The sequence below is a fragment of the Mauremys reevesii genome, linkage group 7 (genome assembly GCF_016161935.1).
Source record: "Mauremys reevesii isolate NIE-2019 linkage group 7, ASM1616193v1, whole genome shotgun sequence".
Classification (NCBI taxonomy): domain Eukaryota; kingdom Metazoa; phylum Chordata; order Testudines; family Geoemydidae; genus Mauremys; species Mauremys reevesii.
In genome coordinates, this window is record NC_052629.1 from 78,372,897 (window position 1) to 78,391,710 (window position 18,814).

General features: G+C 49.5%; 1 protein-coding gene across 8 annotated transcripts in view; it reads right to left on the reverse strand.

Annotated features, from left to right (window-relative positions):
* CACNA2D2 (calcium voltage-gated channel auxiliary subunit alpha2delta 2) overlaps positions 1–18,814 on the reverse strand; it is a 643,579-nt gene that overhangs the window by 188,134 nt on the left and 436,631 nt on the right. Inside the window, exons 1-2 of one of the 8 annotated variants that reach the window (XM_039547181.1) lie at positions 7,172–7,216; positions 6,589–6,655 (exon numbers count right to left, since the gene is read on the reverse strand). The exons of 6 other annotated variants lie outside the window; for them this stretch is intronic. In XM_039547181.1, the coding sequence (XP_039403115.1) occupies positions 6,589–6,612 (24 nt within the window). In that variant the 5' untranslated portion in view covers positions 6,613–6,655; positions 7,172–7,216. Of the gene's footprint in view, positions 1–6,588; positions 6,656–7,171; positions 7,217–18,814 lie in introns of those variants that run through there. One more of the 8 variants, XM_039547180.1, reaches the window with a different exon arrangement.

Here is an 18,814-nt window from a genome sequence, read left to right on the forward strand (position 1 = left end):
TGATGTAGATGGCCGAGTTCACATTCAGAGGCTCTGCCATTACTGTACTCACTCTTTTAAGGGCACAACTTTCTCCATTTACATAAACAATGAGGCACATAGCAAAGGAAACCTAGCTGCATGATGCACCATTTCTAGACTGTCGGCTGTGTCTGCGGCTACAGCTTTTCCAATCAACATCTTGTATCGATAAGGTCAGAGCAGGATGGTATCTGAGTGATATCTAATATGAGCTAGTCCTTTGTACAAACGTAGGAGGCAGGCTCAAAAGATAGGGAAGCAAATCAAATACACAAGCTTACAAATGTCTCACGAAGCAGTAGAATTGGGAAGTGGAGCGAGGTACAGGGCTCGAGTGCTGGAAAGGATGATACAAAGATATCCCCAGTCTATACTGCCGAGCGCACCATGGGTAGGCTATCCCAACCACAAAAGAAGGGGCAGTTGCAAAAAAAGCCTGCCTTCCATTTTATAACTCTGGGAAATTAATGACTTGCCACTGATCAGTGGCAAAAAATTAACATCATTGTTGTTATGGCATAAAGGACCAGATCCTCCAGGGCCGACATGGGACACAGCTCTATTGATTTCAATGGAGCTTTGCTGATAAACAGCAGCTGTGGCTCCGCCCTGTAGGATTTGGGCCTCAGTTCTGATTTAAACACTGCCCCCTGCCATAAACATAATCTTAATGCCTGGAAAATTATTTTAATTTTCTACCATTCCGCCAGTGGTATCCAGCTGAGAATGTTTGTTGATTTGAACACTTCTCTAGGACTAAACATCGAATCTCTCGCTTCAGGGAAGAGGCAAAAAGTTCTTGACTTCTGTAAACATTCTGAGTGTCTTGGGGTCCCCGAGTGAACCTTCGGACAGTCCCCGTTCATTTGGGGAAAAAATAAAAATGGGTTCAGGAAGATAGTGAATAGGAAACGCAACTCTATTTTCCCTCCACATTTCAATCTGGCGTGAGGCTCATGAATGAAGTCACAGTTTCACTGAATAGGCATTGTCTATTACAACTAACTTCATTTCAGGGAGTTCTCGTGCTCAATTTAAATCTAAAAAATGGAACTAAAAAGAGAAAAAGATGCGGGTTTGCTATTTACTTCAATTGCAAGCGTCCTGGTATCTTTTTTTTTTATTATTTCATCATCTTTTCTGTCTTTTATTTTGGTTGGAATTAAATTAGCCGGGATTTCATTGGGAAGAAGTAGTAGTTCTAATAGGGTAGAGTCCCATCCATGGAAAATTACAAGCGTTTTCAATAGGGCCCATACAATTTTGCTATAATAAAAAAAGAGAGAGAGAGAAAGAGAGAGAAGCCCAAATGGGAAATGATTTGAGCGCTGCCATTGACATGGATACAAACTGCTAACTTCATTTGGTTCCTTTTCTTTTCTGCTTTGTTATGAGAGCTGCAGGTTTTAAAAAGCAGCGATTGCTGATGGCTCGGGAGACCTCAATGGCTTTGCAACCATCTGGAGATGGAGGGCCTGATTCATTCTCACTAGCACAATTTGCATCCTCTGGTGTGCAGAAGTAGATGCCCTAGTAGGGGCAATTCACCCTGGAAGAGGGAAGCAGCTGTCTCCCAGGCATTCCATAGAATGCAGGACTGCATGAGTGCCCAGCCAATGGAGACTGCTTGAAAAACCTGCTGCATCTCCCAAGCATTCTGGACATACCCCCTTGCAGATGGCCCCATCCACTTTGTAGGCTGCAAATCATTGATTTTTCGGGGCTGAACTGCAAAATCCCTCCCCAACCCCCAAACCAGAAGTTTATTTCAAAGCCAAACTGATTTGTTTAGGTTGTTCTCAACAAAACAAAAACAAAAAAATTCATTTGGGTCGAAGGAAAACTTTCAAACCGCGATTCAAATGGACATTTTCTAAACAAAATGTCGATTTGAAATAGTTAGTTTAGAAAATGTCCAAAATATCCTATTATTTTTCCTAGTGTTTTTCCAGACAAAACTATTTGCTGTACTTGACCCACCTTTTCGATGCTTTTAAAAAAAGTTTTTTCGGGGAATTTACTATTCGCTGAAAAATATTGCTGAGCTCTATGCATCAGTTGGTTCAGCCTAGGCAGCCTGCACTACTTTGATTCATGTTCCAATTGGACTTTCCACCTCTGAGGCTCACCTTCTGTTTGCACAACCCAGGGGACAGATGAATCAAGCCTTCAATGACACACAATTTTAGACCCAAGACCAATTTCCTAAACCACCATGCTTTGTAAAGCAATTATCAGTTTCTCCTCAGGAGTTGTCACTGTCCATTTTGCTGTGGCTTCACTGCTATTGTTATGTGAGCTAGTTGTGACCATGCTCAGGTACATCTACAAGGGCTGCAAACACACCTCCTAAATGCAGGGTAGACATACCCTTGGTTGCCAGAGGGGGCTACAGCTCATTTCAGGGAAATCTCATGGAGGGAAATTTGGACAGCGCTTGCTTTGGGCACTCCTGGTTCCAGCCAGTATCAGGAGACCCTCGTCTTCATGAGCACTGCCGATCACTGAAAATATTGTTATAGTCAAGACTGGCCTTTTCAAAAGCCAATACTGTGTCAAGCCAAATCCAGAATCATAGGAAGATTTTCCTAGCCCTCGTCTGCTAGAGGCTGGTTTATGCCCTGAAGCACGAGGGTTTATATCCCTCATATGTTCTAATCCCATCTAATGTCACCGTGGATGTTCTCAATACACATATAAATGTCTAATCCTAAAGCTAACAGCCAGAAGTTGCTGGCGTTTTGCATAGGAGCAGCCTGTCTTGCACTAAGATTGCTGCTGCATAAGTACCAAGTAACTCCTGCCTGGTAATAGGAGGGAGGTGTAAGAGAACTTCTACACTGTAATCAACCCATGCCCCATCTTCTGTTTTGTCAAAGCATCTTCCTGCCCCCTGCTTTCCTTGCTCAGATTAGTCTCCTGGGCTGATAAAGTCTCATACTTCCCCTCCAAGGAAGTCACACCTGTTTGCATCTGTCACTGCTGTTTATCATTCCTGTAGCTCTCGTTAAACTTTCTGTTCCTGGGACAGCAGGAGCAGGCCATGTGACCTGTTGCTGTGTCAGCGGGGGACGATGGTGTCGGGGAGGGTTTGTCAGCGATTGCACTTTGAAGAAATCGATCTGATCTGTTTTGAATTTGCCCTCAAGCACTGTTCTTTCTTGTTATTTCAGAGCCTCTGTGACAGGAAAGCTAGATCTGAATATCTGATGCATTGTTTGGCACTCAACTACTATGTATAAATTCTAGAGGTGGCTGAATCCTATTCGTCAGACTGAGCTGAGGCTTCTTATCAGCTCATAATCCATCCCTGCTTTCCGTGCATGTATTTGTAAGTGCTCAGCCAGTAATTTGGACTAATCCTTTTCAGATGATGGGTGCTTTGCACGCTATTTGTTTCAACTATTTGCTGGTCACGATTCTCGATGTGCCATTGCCATGTGGATTTGTTTCTGCTCCTTGCGTGGATGATTTGAACCAGCAGTATATGGAAGAACGAATCACGCACTGCAGTGTGAATTCATTCAGCTTGCAGGAGTTGCAAATATTTTCACGGGTGCCAGAGAATGTTGGTGCCCAACAAGGAAGCTGACCTCACACAGAGAGTGGTTTATTCACAAATCTGGGGTTTCCTTTAGATAACCAGCTTTAATCATTTCTCCAGGCCACATCCTAAATTAATTCCTCTCTCTTTACACAAGTCAAACTACCAATGATTTCAAATGAAGTCTTCCCACATCGGCCTGAAGGAACAGCCAAGGAAGAACTGCAGGATCTGGCCCTGAGGTGCAGATCTTGGGACCACACCAAGTGTCTAGGCAACACCCACTAAGACGCCGTGCAGCCAACATGGCCTGACTGTTATTTTTTATGTAGCCTAGTATGTCCCAGAGGTTCCCACATTTCTTCACAGAGTGGGTGCCATCTTAACAGAGAGATTACCATGGGGCATTTCCCCTCCCAGTCACCCACCTGGGGACCCCTCCCCTCCCACTGAGCTCACATCCCAACCCAGCGAGCGCCACAGCAATTACTCAGGTGGGAAGTGACCTTAGGAAAGTCATATATTTTTAGCTTCGTATGTTATACTGCAGGGCTGGAACTAGATGCCCAGCTAGTGTGAAATGACCCAGCCCCGCTGTCTGCAGTGACACTACACTGGGACCCCAGCCGAGAAGCGACTTCCCCTCCCCCATTGTAACATGGCTTGGCTTGCCGTTGATGGTGCAATTGCAGTGCTGCGTTAGTGCTGTTTATCTATGCCCAGGTGCACGTCTTGCCCCATTCGCCATAGCGATGGAGGGCTACAGGTAGTAGTGTACGAGGGGGCGGGAGAGCAGGTAGAAGGGTGTGTCTTGCTGCGTTTCATGGACCCAGCACTGCACCATCCAGGTTAGGGAAGAGGGCGGGAAGAGCAGGGCTAATATGGCCCCAGCTGCACCTGGTAAGTGGCAGCAGCCGCTGCTCTGTTCAGACAGCGATGCCGGCACAGGTCACATGCAGAGGGGGAGATCCCGCAGCCCCACCTGGATTTATGACACACACCACATGCTGGAGGTCTGGCTCCAGCAGCGCTGCTCTTGCAGGCAGGTGGGCACAGACAAAGATACATGGTCCTTCCAAGGTGAACTGACTTTGGGGATGGGGACCTCCTGGCTTCAACTCTGTTTCTCCTTCTTGGTGCCTGGGTAGGGTTGTTCTGTGCTAAATGGTCATGTCCACCCCCTAGCCCTTCCCCGTTCAGCACCTAGCTGCTGGCTGGGGAAACCGATCCTGTGAATCGGTCTCTGGGTCAAAGGCCTGGATGCTCTCCCAGTCCTTCGCTGCTTGTCTCTGTGTAAAGGAACATGTGGGACATCAGGGGCCAGGCCTGGGCTCCCAAACCAGGGCCGCTCGTATGTTATTTACAATTGCTGCCCGCTGCTATTGCCTTCCACTCCGGCTAGGGAGTGTAAGCGGCTGGCAGAGGCCTAGGGGTGCAGAGTGTGGTTAATGGGGGCGGTGCGACAGGGGGCTTTTCGTTCACAAGGTTCTGACTTGATCACATTTCATTGCTTTTCCCCTCCAGCAGTTTAACAGCCCTGTGGAGGGAAGGGGCAGCAGCAGGAAAAACTCCTTCCATCGCTGTGCCTGAGCCAGGTCTTAGAAGTGGGAGGGGAGCTCAGTCAGATGAAGAAAGAACTACTTTCTGCCAGCCCAGGGCTCAGAGAACAATCAACAGCAGCGGCTTGTGCTTATAGGGCATCTTTCATCCTGAAGGACCCCAAAGTACTTTACCACTCCCATACCCAGGCAACCTATCACGTGCCACTAAAATGCAGCCACCTCTGGGGTGAGCTAGGGCAGCAGCGATGCCTGTGAAGTGCTTTGATCAGACAAAGCACTAGCTGAGCGCTATCATCAAGAAGTGTAACCGGCACATGTCGACCCCCTTGGGAGCCCTGGGAAATTCAAGCTGTCTGGTTTATATTTAAAGCACTGATTGCCAGCATCACAGGACGGCTTTGCCGGGAGGGGGGTCGAGAATTAGATTCAGTCTCTAATTAAAGGTTTGCTCTTCATTTGAATTTCAGATACCGGCTTTAATTTTAGAAACTTTCCCAGGAAGCAGAGCGGCTTGCCTTAGCGAACACGCACCTGGATCCCCCTGAGACTGGCTCCGGCTGACGGCCCATCCCTGTTGGAGCACAGAGTCTCTCTGCATGGGCCTACAGCCAGCAGCCATCCCCTAGTGTCCAGCCCAAGCAGCTGGGCTAGGCCTGGGGGATAAACCTGGGGGTTGTAGGGAGAGGAGGAGGAATCTGCCCCAGGCTGTGGGATGAAGGTGCCCTAATGGCTGGAGTAGCCTAGCAGTTCTCATCTGCAGGCGGAAGCGCAGGAAGGCCATGCCCTCCCCACCATGCTGTACAGGAGCGCCCGCCACCCCAAGCAGGGCTCTGCAGTGTGCAGTGCACACCCTCTCTGCAATGCAGAGCCATCCGCTGCACACTGGTTCTGCTTCCTGGGTGACGGCACTGGGCACTAAGTGGCCCCTCTCAGAAATTGCCTGGTGTAACAGAACAGCATAGCACTGGCTCTTAGGGACCGTAACCAGTTACTGCTAGGGAGCCCAGCTGGCTCAGCCAGAGAGACAGCACTTGCTACAGTCATACGTCTGGGGTTATGCTGATTCTAATGATCTCAAGGCATCTTGTAATCACGCTCCAACAGCCTGCACTCCTGCCCCACAGTGCCCCCTGCTGGGAGAGGCTGGGGCTAGAAGAGCTGCCTCCCCCCCACACCAGCCAGTGCTCCTGCTCTCTCCTCACAGCACCCCCTGATGGGAGAAGATGGACTGGAGAAACTGGGAGCTTCCCCCCCACAGCCAGTGCTCCTGCCCTGCCCCCTAAAGTGCCCCCTGCTGGGAGAGGCTGGGGCTGGAGTAGCTGGGTGCTCCTCCCATAGCCAGTGCCACCACCCCATCCCCACAGCACTCTCTGATGGGAGAGGCTGGGGCTGGAGTAGCTGGGAGCTCCCCCACAGTCCTGTGTAAGGGGTATAGAGCATAGATATATCTTGAATAATTACTAAGTATGAACTCCTCCTGGCCATTAGAGAAGCTATCCACCTCTGTTTATCTCAAAATAGGATCCACCTAGGAAGTAAAGACAATAAGAAAATGGTTCACATCATGTGAGACATTTTGTCTAAGGACCCACAAATCAACCAAGGCTAGAAGTTACATTCCCCAAGAACACAGACTAAAGCGGCTCAATGAGACTACTGTTACTCATTTACGCAAGACTCATAATCTGCATATGGATAAAACCTCTTTCTCCCTCCCAACCTAGCTAAAAAGAACTCCAAATAAGTTACCAAGAAGGCTCGCACCCTGCTTTCCTAGCAAAGCAGCACACTGCATACGGAGGCCCTGTCTATGCTGGCAAGTTTCTGCGCAGTAAAGCAGCTTTCTGCATTGTAACTCCCGAGGTGTACACACCACTTAGTGTGCAGAAACTGCGCAGTTGTAGCGCTTTAAAAAAACCAGCCCAACGAGAGGCGTAGAGCTTTCTGCGCGGGGGCTACAGTGCTGAGGTGCCAGTGTAGACACCGTGGTGATTACAGCGCTGCGACTGGTCTCCAGGAGGTGTCCCACAATGCCTGTTCTCACCTGTCTGGTCATCGGTTTGAACTCTACTGTCCTGCCCTCAGGTGACCAACTGTCATCCCCACCCCGTAAATTCCTGTGGAATTTTGAAAGTCCCCTTCCTGTTTGCTCGGTGATGCATGCAATAGTCTCAGCGCATCTTTCCAGGTGGCCATGCCTGCTCCACGCACCAGGCTATCTCCCACTTGGAGCAATGCCAAGCTGCTGGACCTGATCAGAGGAGAGGAGGCTGTCCAGTCCCAGCTGCACTCCAGCTGTAGGAATTATGATACCTATGGACAGATTTCACGATGCATGCAGAAAGGGGCCATGACCGGGACACACTGCAATGTAGGGTCAAAGTGAAGGAGCTGCGGAACGCTACCACAAGGCGTGAGAGGCAAACTGCCGCTCCGGTGCTGCGCCCACAAGTTACCGGTTCTACAAAGATCTGGATGCGATACTTAGCAGTGGAGGAGGGGTCACCGCCAAGACAACTGTGGATACTTTGGTGGATACATGCCAGTCAAGAGTGGATTGAACCAGGAGGAGGAAATCTTGGATGAGGATAGCAGCAAAGAGTCCTGTGGCACCCTATAGACTAACTGCTCATGCTCCAATACGTCTGTTAGTCTATAGGGTGCCACAGGACTCTTTGCTGCTTTTACAGATCCAGACTAACACGGCTACCCCTCTGATACTTGGATGAGGATGTGGCGGGAGAGGGGGCCTTGAGGCAGAGGATGACTCGGAGGTCAGAGATGCATGCAGCCAGGAGCTCTTTTCTACCCCGGAGGAGGCTAGCCAGTCACAGGTGTCGGAGACTGGCAAAGTGCAAACAGGAGAAGAGGCCCCAGGTAAGTGGATCTGATTTTGGAAATCGGTGACATGAGTTGTTAGGGGCAGGAGGGTTGCAGGCTTGTCTCCCCCTACATGCCTAGTCTGAGGAGCGGAACAGGCTGTTGATTGACTCCCTCACTTCACAGGAATCTCCCTCAGAGATCTCCAGAAACTCTCATGGAGATACTGGGCAATCTGCTGCTGCAGGTTCTTCGGCAGAGCTGCTTTGTTTTTTGCCCCAGTAACAGTAACTTTCCCGCACCACTGTGCCGTCATGGGGGGTAGGGTGGGCGACCATTGCTGCACACAGGCGAGCCACATAGGGGCCTGGACAGAAGCTGCAGGCTTGGAGAAGACTGTCCCTTGATTCCCTGCTCACCCTCACCAGCGAGAGATCTTCCATAATGATCACACCCTGTGGAAAGTGTGGGGACAGGAATGATTATCAGGCCCCTCCTACAGTGCTGGCTCTCCCCAAGAGCCATGTGCCCAGTGTACAGCAGGGTCCGGGAAGAGTGATTTACTCTGCCCCTGTGGCTACTCACCATTTTGGGGGTCTCGTAGCTCATGTGTGCTTGTCTGTGACAGGTGTGTGAGTACTGTCTGTGTTTTAAATCACTGAATCAGTGTTCTCTGTGTTGCAAACAATACTGCTGCTGTAAAATGTTGTGTTTAAACTTCACAGAGACGACCTTGGGAGCCCAGCCTCCCTCTTTGTTATCGGTGGCTGAATGGCAGCGCAGAATTAGAAAGCGGCCAAGAAGAACTAAGGAGGACTTTCTGCGTGATGTTATGAGAATCAGGAATTGAAGGAGTGGTGGGACAGTGAGAAGAGGGACTGAAAGGAGAACGCGGCATGCCAGAATGAAGTCACAGAGTGGCTTTTAAAGTTATGGAGTGCCAACCGGACACACTCCAGGCAATACTAGCTCTTCAAACCGAGCTGCTCTGCTCCCGCCCTCTCCTGCAGCCACTGTTGCAGAACTCTTTCCCATGCTCCCTCCCCAGACACTGCCAACACACTCTTATCAACCTCCTGGCTCTAGTCTATATCCGCGGTATTCCACTTCTCCCCCTCACAGTCCAGCACTGTGGACTCCCTCTACCCACTGCACTCAACACCCGTCCCTCTGCAGTTTGGCCCTGCTGAAGTACAGTACCCACTTCATTGTACTCCAAAGGAGAAGGTTGGATAAGATCCCTGGACATACAGAAATCTTAAGCTGTTCCGGGACCCCTATTCCTCCTGGGACCTTCCCTTCCCCTGTCCTCCTCACTGTTGATGTTTTTTTTGGTTTGACTCTCTCCTCTAGTTGTTGTTTTTTAATAAAAGAATTGTGTTGGTTTGAAACCAATCCTATTAACTGAAAGCAAAAAGAGCCCTGCAAAGCAACATACAATTATGTTAAACCCACATATTGCATCGTCTGCACCAATCACCTCCTAGTATTACAAGCTCTGCACTCCTGAGCATAGCAACAAATATTAGTGGCTTTCAGCTTCAAATTGCTGCCTCAAGGCATCCCTGATCCTTATGGCCCCGCACTGCACCCCTCTAATAACCCTGGTTTCTGGCTGTTCAAACTCAGCCTCCAGGAGCTGAGTCTCTGTGGTTCAGCCCTGAGTGAAGCTTTCACCCTTCCTCTCACAAATATTACGGAGCATACAGCACGTGGCTATAAGCGAAGGAATATTGTCATCGGCCAGGTCCAGCTTCCCATAGAGGCAGCGCCAGCGGGCTTTTAAACAGCCAAAAGCACACTCAACTGTCAATCTGCACTTGCTCAGCCTGTTGTTGAACTGCTCCTTGCTGCTGTCAAGTTGCCCCGTGTATGGCTTCATAAGCCACAGAATTAAGAGGTAGGCGGGGTCTCCCAGGATCATAATGGGCATTTTGACTTCCCCTATGGTGATCTTCTGGTCTGGGAAGAAAGTGCCTGCTTGCAGCTTCCTGAACAGGCCAGTTTTCTGAAAGATGTGTATGTCATGCACCTTTCCGGACCAGCCTGCATTAATGTCTGTGAAATGCCGACGGTGATCGACTAGTGCCTGGAGAAGCATTGAGAAATACTCCTTGTGATTAATCTACTGGGTAGGCAGGTGGTCTGGTGCCAGAATTGGAATGTGTGTGCCATCTATCGCCCCTCTGCAGTTCATAGAATCATAGAATCTCAGGGTTGGAAGGGACCTCAGGAGGTCATCTAGTCCAACCCCCTGCTCAAAGCAGGACCAAACCCAACTAAATCATCCCAGCCAGGGCTTTGTCAAGCCTGACCTTAAAAACCTCTAAGGAAGGAGATTCCACCACCTCCCTAGGTAACCCATTCCAGTTCTTCACCACCCTACTAGTGAAAAAGTTTTTCCTAATATCCAACCTAAACCTCCCCCTCTGCAACTTGAGACCATTACTCCTTGTTCTGTCATCTTCTACCACTGAGAACAGTCTAGATCCATCCTCTTTGGAACCCCCTTTCAGGTAGTTGAAAGCAACTATCAAATTCCCCCTCATTCTTCTCTTCTGCAGGCTAAACAATCCCAGTTCCCTCAGCCTCTCCTCATAAGTCATGTGTTCCAGCCCCCTAATCATTTTTGTTGCCCTCCGCTGGACTCTCTCCAATTTATCCACATCCTTCTTGTAGTGTGGGCCCAAAACTGGACACAGTACTCCAAATGAGGCCTCACCAGTGCTGAGTAGAGGGGAATGATCACATCCCTCGATCTGCTGGAAATGCCCCTACTTATACAACCCAAAATGCCATTAGCCTTCTTGGCAACAAGGGCACACTGTTGACTCATATTCAGCTTTTCGTCCACCATAACCCATAGCCCTACCCTCCAGCGTATCAACCCCTCCTCCCAGTTTAGTGTCATCTGCAAACTTGCTAAGGGTGCAGTCCACACCATCCTCCAGATCGTTAATGAAGATATTGAATAAAACCGGCCCCAGCACCGACCCTTGGAGCACCCCACTTGATACCGGCTGCGAACTAGACATGGAACCATTGATCACTACCCGTTGAGCCCGACCATCTAGCCAGTTTTCTATCCACCTTACCGTCCATTCATCCAGCCCATACTTCTTTAACTTGCTGGCAAGAATACTGTGGGAGACTGTATCAAAAGCTTTGCTAAAGTCCAGAAATAGCACATCCACTGCTTTCCCCTCATCCACAGAGCTGGTTATCTCATCATAGAAGGCAATTAAGTTAGTCAGGCATGACTTGCCCTTGGTGAATCCATGCTGACTGTTCCTGATCACTTTCCCCTCCTTTAAGTGGTTCAGAATTGATTCCTTGAGGACCTGTTCCATGATTTTTCCAGGGACTGAGGTGAGACTGACTGGCCTGTAGTTCCCTGGATCTTCCTTCTTCCCTTTTTTAAAGATGGGCACTACATTAGCCTTTTTCCAGTCATCCGGGACCTCCCCCGATCGCCATGATTTTTCAAAGATAATGGCCAATGGCTCTGCAATCTCATCGGCCAACTCCTTTAGCACCCTCGGATGCAGCGCATCCGGTCCCATGGACTTGTGCTCATCCAGCTTTTCTAAATAGCCCCGAACTACTTCTTTCCCCACAGAGAGCTGGTCACCTCCTCCCCATACCGTGCTGCAGAGTGCAGCTGTCTGGGAGCTGACCTTGTCTGTGAAGACAGAGGCAAAAAAAGCATTGAGTACACTAGCTTTCTCCACATCCTCTGTCACTAGGTTCCCTCCCTCATTCAGCAAGGGGCCCACACTTTCCTTGACTTTCTTCTTGTTGCTAACATACCTGAAGAAACCCTTCTTGTTACTCCTAACATCTCCGGCTAGCTGCAACTCCAAGTGTGATTTGGCCTTCCTAATTTCACTCCTGCATGCCTGAGCAATACTTTTATACTCCTCCCTGGTTATTTGTCCAATCTTCCACTTCTTGTAAGCTGTTTTTTTGTGTTTAAGACGAGCAAGGATTTCACTGTTGAGCCAAGCTGGTCGCCTGCCATATTTACTTTTCTTCCTACACATCGGGATGGTTTGTTCCTGTAACCTCAATAAGGATTCTTTAAAATACAGCCAGCTTTCCTCGACTCCTTTCCCCGTCATGTTATTCTCCCAGGGGACCTTGCCCATCAGTTCCCTGAGGGAGTCGAAGTCTGCTTTTCTGAAGTCCAGGGTCTCTGTTCTACTGCTCTCCTTTCTTCCTTGTGTCAGGATCCTGAACTTGACCATCTCATGGTCACTGCCTCCCAGGTTCCCATCCATTATTGCTTCCTCTACTATTTCTTCCCTGTTTGTGAGCAGCAGGTCAAGAAGAGCTTTTCCCCTAGTTGGTTCCTCCAGCACTTGCACCAGGAAATTGTCCCCTACACTTTCCAGAAACTTCCTGGATTGTCTGTGCACTGCTGTATTGCTCTCCCAGCAGATATCGGGGTGATTAAAGTCACCCATGAGAACCAGGGCCTGTGATCTAGCAACTTCTGTTAGTTGCTGGAAGAAAGCCTCGTCCACCTCATCCCCCTGGTCTGGTGGTCTGTAGCAGACTCCCACCACGACATCACCCTTGTTGTTCATACTTCTAAATTTAATCCAGAGACTCTCAGGTTTTTCTGCAGTTTCATACTGGAGCTCTGAGCAGTCATACTGCTCTCTCACATACAACGCAACTCCCCCACCTCTGCCCTGCCTATCCTTCCTGAACAGTTTATATCCATCCATGACAGTACTCCAATCATGTGAGTTATCCCACCAAGTCTCTGTTATTCCAATTACACCATAATTCCTTGACTGTGCCAGGACTTCTAGTTCTCCCTGCTTGTTCCCCAGGCTTCTTGCATTTGTGTATAGGCACTTAAGATAACTCGCTTATTGTCCCGCTTTCTCGGTCTGAGACAGGAGTCCTCCCCTCTTGCAGTCTCCTGCTTGTGCTTCCTCCCAGAATCCCACTTCCCCACTTACCTCGGGGCTTTGGTCTCCTTCCCCCGGTGAACCTAGTTTAAAGCCCTCCTCACTAGGTTAGCCAGCCTGCTTGCAAAGATGCTCTTCCCTCTCTTCGTGAGGTGGAGCCCATCTCTGCCTAGCAATCCTTCTTCTTGGAAGACCATCCCATGGTCAAAGAATCCAAACCCTTCTCTCCGACACCATCTGCGTAGCCATTCGTTGATTTCCACGATTCGACGGTCTCTACCCTGGCCTTTTCCTGCCACAGGGAGGATAGACGAGAACACCACTTGCGCCTCAAACTCCTTTATCCTTCTTCCCAGAGCCACGTAGTCTGCAGTGATGCGCTCAAGGTCATTCTTGACAGTATCATTGGTGCCCACATGGAGAAGCAGGAAGGCGTAGCTATCCGAGGGCTTGATGAGTCTCGGCAGTCTCTCCGTCACATCGTGAATCCTAGCCCCTAGCAAGCAGCAGACCTCTCGGTTTTCCCGGTCAGGGCGGCAGATAGATGACTCAGTCCCCCTGAGGAGAGAGTCCCCGACCACCACCACCCTCCTCCTCCTCCTCTTGGGAGTGGTGGTCGTGGAACCCCCATCCCTAGGACGGTGCATCTCATGCCTTCCAATCAGTGGAGTCTCCTTCTGCTCTGTTCCCTCAGGTGTATCATCCACTCCACTCTCTGCACTAGTACCTGCGGAGAGAACATGAAAACGGTTGCTCACCTGCATCTGTGTTTCTGGTACATGGATGTTTCTGGTACTCTTTCCCCTTCTGGAAGTCACATGCCGCCAATTATCCTCGCTGGCCTTCTGTCCCCGCTGCGTAGCCTGCTCTGAATCTTCAGAACATTGTGCCCGCTGAAGCTGATCCTGACGTCTATCCAGGAAATCCTCATTTTCTTTTATGGAACGCAGGGTTGTTATTCGTTTCTCCAGACCTTGAATCTTCTCTTCCAAGATGGAGATCAGCTTGCACTTTATACAGAGCCCATTTGTAGGGAAGCCCATTTGTGCAAAGCCATCCACAATGTCACTCACGTTGCCCAGAGTCACGGTCTTTCAGAGCAGGATGATATTAATGGCCCTGCACACTTCCATCAACATGAGGCCAACGATCGACTTTCCCACTCCGAACTGGTTAGCAACCAATTGGTGGCAGTCTGGAGTAGCCAGCTTCCACAGTTCAATCGCCAGGCACTTCTCCAATGACAGGACAGCTCTCATTCTCGTGTCCTTGTGCCGCAGGGCTGAGACGAGCTCATCACACAGTCCCATGAATGTGGCTTTCCTCATGTGAAAGTTCTGCAGCCACTGCTCAGCATCCTAGACATGCATGATGACGTGATCCCACCACTTGGTGCTTGTTTCCCAAACCCAAAAGCAGCGTTCCACTGTGGTCAGCACCTCTGTGAATGCCACAAATAATCTCATGTCGTAGCTACTACATGTGGCGAGATCAATGTTACACTCCTCTTGCCTTTGTAGTTTAAGGAATAACTCCACTGCCATTTGTGACATGTTAGTCAGAGCAAGCCGCATACTGGTCAGCAGTTCGGGATCCATTCCTGCAGCCCAAAGAAGCAGGGTGCGCAGTACACAAACTGTTGAAAAATGTCGCCAAATGTGGATGGAAGCACAGGGATTTCTGGGATGCGAAGCAATGCATCACAGGTCATTGGGACAGGATCTAGGATGCCACACAACCCTCTCCGCCTTCCCACAAATCTTAGCAGCAGGAGAGAAAGAGGTGCTCTGTGGGATAGCTGCCCAGAGTGCACTGCTCCGCAGAGTGCACTGCTCCTAATACCACTGCAAGTGCTGCAAGTGTGAACACATTATTGCACAGGCAGCTGACATTGTGAATGCACAACAGCCGTTTCCCTTCAGTGTTCTGTGAGCAGGGCTCTAACTGCCAGCGCTGTAACATTGCCACTGTAGAAGTGCCCTGACAGTTGATCCAAAGATGGGTGAGGAAGCTGCAAATTAAACAAACTATGCATAACTGGCTGTGAGACTGAAGGTCAAATAGGGCAAACTGCCTGTTACCCTAAGAAACTCAAACCGCATTTTCACCCCAAATTATCAATTATACATGTGTTTTCCTAATAAATCAAATATACCACGGATAATCTGTTTTGTCCTATTGATACGTTTTTCACTCTGAATTAGAAGCTGCACGTTTATCTGCTCTGGGAATCAGGTAAACTCGCTCTTTATATATGGATATGGATAATATCTCTTGTTCTGTTGCAAGCCCTAAATAATGTGAAATGCTCATATAAAATCAAAGACTGTATCCACCAAATGTAAAGGCTTAGAATGGATTTTGTTTGTTTCCTTGGTGAATGATTGCTGCACTCGAGGAGTCATAGGCACAAAAAGAAAGGTGGAAAGATATAATCACCTAACCACAGTATAACTTGGAATTATTAAAAGAAATTGCTTAAAAAGGGGAAATTTCAATTAACAACATGGGCTAATACTGAACTTAAATCCCTGAACTGAATCGAATTAAAAAGCCTCCGATAAGAAAAAGATTGAAGAAATGTATTATACACCCGCGCCATCTACTTGATACCGACAAAAGCAGCAGAGAAACTGAAAGGGGTGAAATCTGAGCACTCATGTGGCAACGGGCCAATGGAAATCCAAGGGTGCCCCCCTCCAATGAGCCCAGGATTTAGGGTATATAAATCTGAGGTCACCATGGGGGACCCCAGAGTTGACTGAATCCCCGCATTGCAACATACTCCTGCACCAACCACGTGGAACGGACTCTCCCGACAACCCAGGGTTAACCAGTTAAGAAGAAGTGGTGAGATTTCATGTCAAAGATTGTATTCCTCCTTTATGCATACATAAATAACTGAAGGGTACCTTGTTCAGTCTAGGCTCTCCAGTGAGACATCAAGTAACCATATTTTAGATTTTAACTCATGCTCTGTGTATGTGCTCCTTTATAAACCCAAGCAAACTGGCCTAAGAGAGATTTGAACCATAACTTCAAGTCATTGCTTTTGATATTCTAAACTTGTCCCTCATCCCCAATCCATTCATATAGCAGGGACCACACTCTTAAGAGTGCCTTACAGACATGTACATTCTTACTCCTTGGAGAAATGTTAGAAGGGTGATAAATTTGTTAGGTACTAAAGAAGTGACGACCCTAAGCAAATGTGATAAAAAATCTTAGTAATTTGCATTGCTGAGCCTCAACCCTACTCTGTGACAACTGCTTGCAAGGCTGTATTGGGGTGTGCAGAACATAACTGGAACATTGGTTCTGTCTAAACTTGATTGATGAACTGTTGGTTGTATACTAATGTGGCTCTCGGTGAATTAATAAATTGCTGTTTGGTTAAGAATAACCCAGTGTCTTGATTTGAGAAATACTGTTGAAGTTAAAAGTTGACCTAAGAAGAACCTAGTGTTAAGGTGGTAAGCTATTGCCCCCTGGACTCGATAAAAAGAGGTTCTCCTATTAGATTCCATTCTAATATTGGCTATCACACACATCAAATTAGCAATTTGTTAGATTTCAGCATTAAAATCTAAAAAGTACCTCAGCAAAGTCATAACATTGACCCCTATCCATGTTGATACCTGTCCCATTGCCTACAGCACCCCCTGCTGGGAGAGCTTGGGACTGGAGTAGCTGGCAGTTCCCCCACAGCCGCCCCTGCCATGCAATGAGTCCAGCTGTTAAAAAAGACGGTTACTCACCGTTGTAACTGTTGTTCTTCGAGATGTGTTGCTCCTATCCATTCCAGTTAGGTGTGCGCACGCCGTGTGCACGGCTCGTCGGAAGATTTTTACCCTAGCAACACTCGGCGGGTTGGCTGGCGCCCCCTGGAGTGGCGCCACTATAGCGCTGGATATATACCCCAGCCAACCCAGCCGCTCCTCAGTTCCTTCTTGCCGGCTACTCCGACAGTGGGGAAGGAGGGCGGGTCTGGAATGGATAGGAGCAACACATCTCGAAGAACAACAGTTACAACGGTGAGTAACCGTCTTTTCTTCTTCGAGTGATTGCTCCTATGCATTCCAGTTAGGTGATTCCCAAGCCTTACCTAGGCAGTGGGGTCGGAGTGAGACATGGCAGAGTGTAAGGCTGCTGAGCCGAAGGCTGCATCGTCTCTAGATTGTTGCACCAACGCGTAGTGGGAAGCAAAGGTGTGGACAGAGGACCAGATGGCCGCTCTACAGATGTCCTGGATGGGGACATGGTCCAGGAAGGCGGCAGAAGAGGCTTGCGCTCTCGTAGAGTGAGCGGTGAGACGGCTAGCTGGCACATGAGCAAGCTCGTAGCATGTCCGGATACATGATGTCACCCAGGAGGAGATCCTCTGAGAGGAGACCGGCTTGCCCTTCATGCGATCGGCAACCGCTACGAATAGCTGGGGCGAACGCCGGAAGGGTTTCGTTCGCTCTATGTAAAACGCAAGGGCCCTGCGGACGTCGAGGCTGTTGTTCACGACGTGAGGCGTGCGGCTTCGGGAAAAAAACCGGGAGGAAAATGTCCTGGTTCACATGGAAGGCCGACACCACCTTAGGGAGGAAGGCCAGGTGTGGCCAAAGCTGCACCTTGTCTCCATGGAAGATGGTATATGGTGGACCAGCCGTTAGGGCATGAAGCTCGGAAACTCGTCTTGCTGAAGTTATAGCTTCGAGAAAGGCCGTTTTCCATGACAAATAGAGAAGGGAACACGTGGCCAAGGGCTCACAGGGGGCTCCCATAAGCTTGGCTAAAACTAAGTTCAAATCCCAGGAAGGTGTAGGACGCCATATCGGCGGGTACAAGCGATCTAGTCCCTTAAGGAAGCGGGAAACCATCTGATTGGAAAAGATGGACCGTTCTCCTACACCAGGTCGAAAGGCGGAAATGGCCGCCAGGTGCACCTTCAAGGAGGAGACCGCGAGACCTTGCTCCTTGAGAGACCAGAGGTAGTCCCGGATCGTAGGAATAGGAACCACGAAAGGATTGAGACCCTTCTGATCGTACCAGAATGCGAAACGCTTCCATTTCGCGAGGTAGGTCGACCGAGTGGAAGGCTTCCTGCTTTCCATCAGGACTTGCTGCACCGCAGCAGAACAGTCACGCTCCGCTCAGATCAGCCACGTAGGAACCAAGCTGTAAGGTGGAGGGACTGCAGGTCCGGGTGGCGAAGCCTGCCGAAGTCCTGCGTTATCAGGTCTGGCCATAAGGGGAGGGGAATGGGATCCCGTACGGAGAGTTCGAGCAGCAGGGTGTACCAGTGCTGTCTCGGCCAGGCCGGAGCGACGAGTATGAGGCGGGCCCTGTCCCTCCGGAGCTTGAGTAGCACCCGATGTACGAGGAGAAACGGAGGGAAGGCATATAGCAGGTGACCCGTCCAGGAGCAGAGGAATGCGTCCGATAGGGAGCCCTGGGAGCGACCCTGGTAAGAGCAGAACTGGTGGCATTTCCTGTTCTCTTTGGAGGCAAACAGGTCTATTTGGGGAAAACCCCACCTCTGGAAAACTGTGTGGATAACATCTGGGCGAATCGACCACTCGTGGGAGAGGAATGACCTGCTGAGATGGTCGGCCAGCGTGTTCTGCACTCCTGGAAGAAACGATGCTACCAGGTGAATAGAGTGGGTTATGCAGAAGTCCCAAAGGTGCATCGCTTCCGTGCAAAGCAGGGAGGAACGAGCCCCGCCCTGTCTGTTGACGTAAAACATCGCCGTCGTGTTGTCCGTGAAAACGGCCACGCAGCGCCCTTGGAGATGGGCGTGGAAGGTTTGACACGCTAAGCGAATCGCCTGCAGCTCCCTGACATTGATATGTAGGGAGAGCTCTTGGGGCGACCAGAGACCCTGGGTGTGCAGGTTGTCGAGGTGCGCACCCCACCCCAATACCGAGGCATCCGTGGTCAGGGTGACGGAGGGG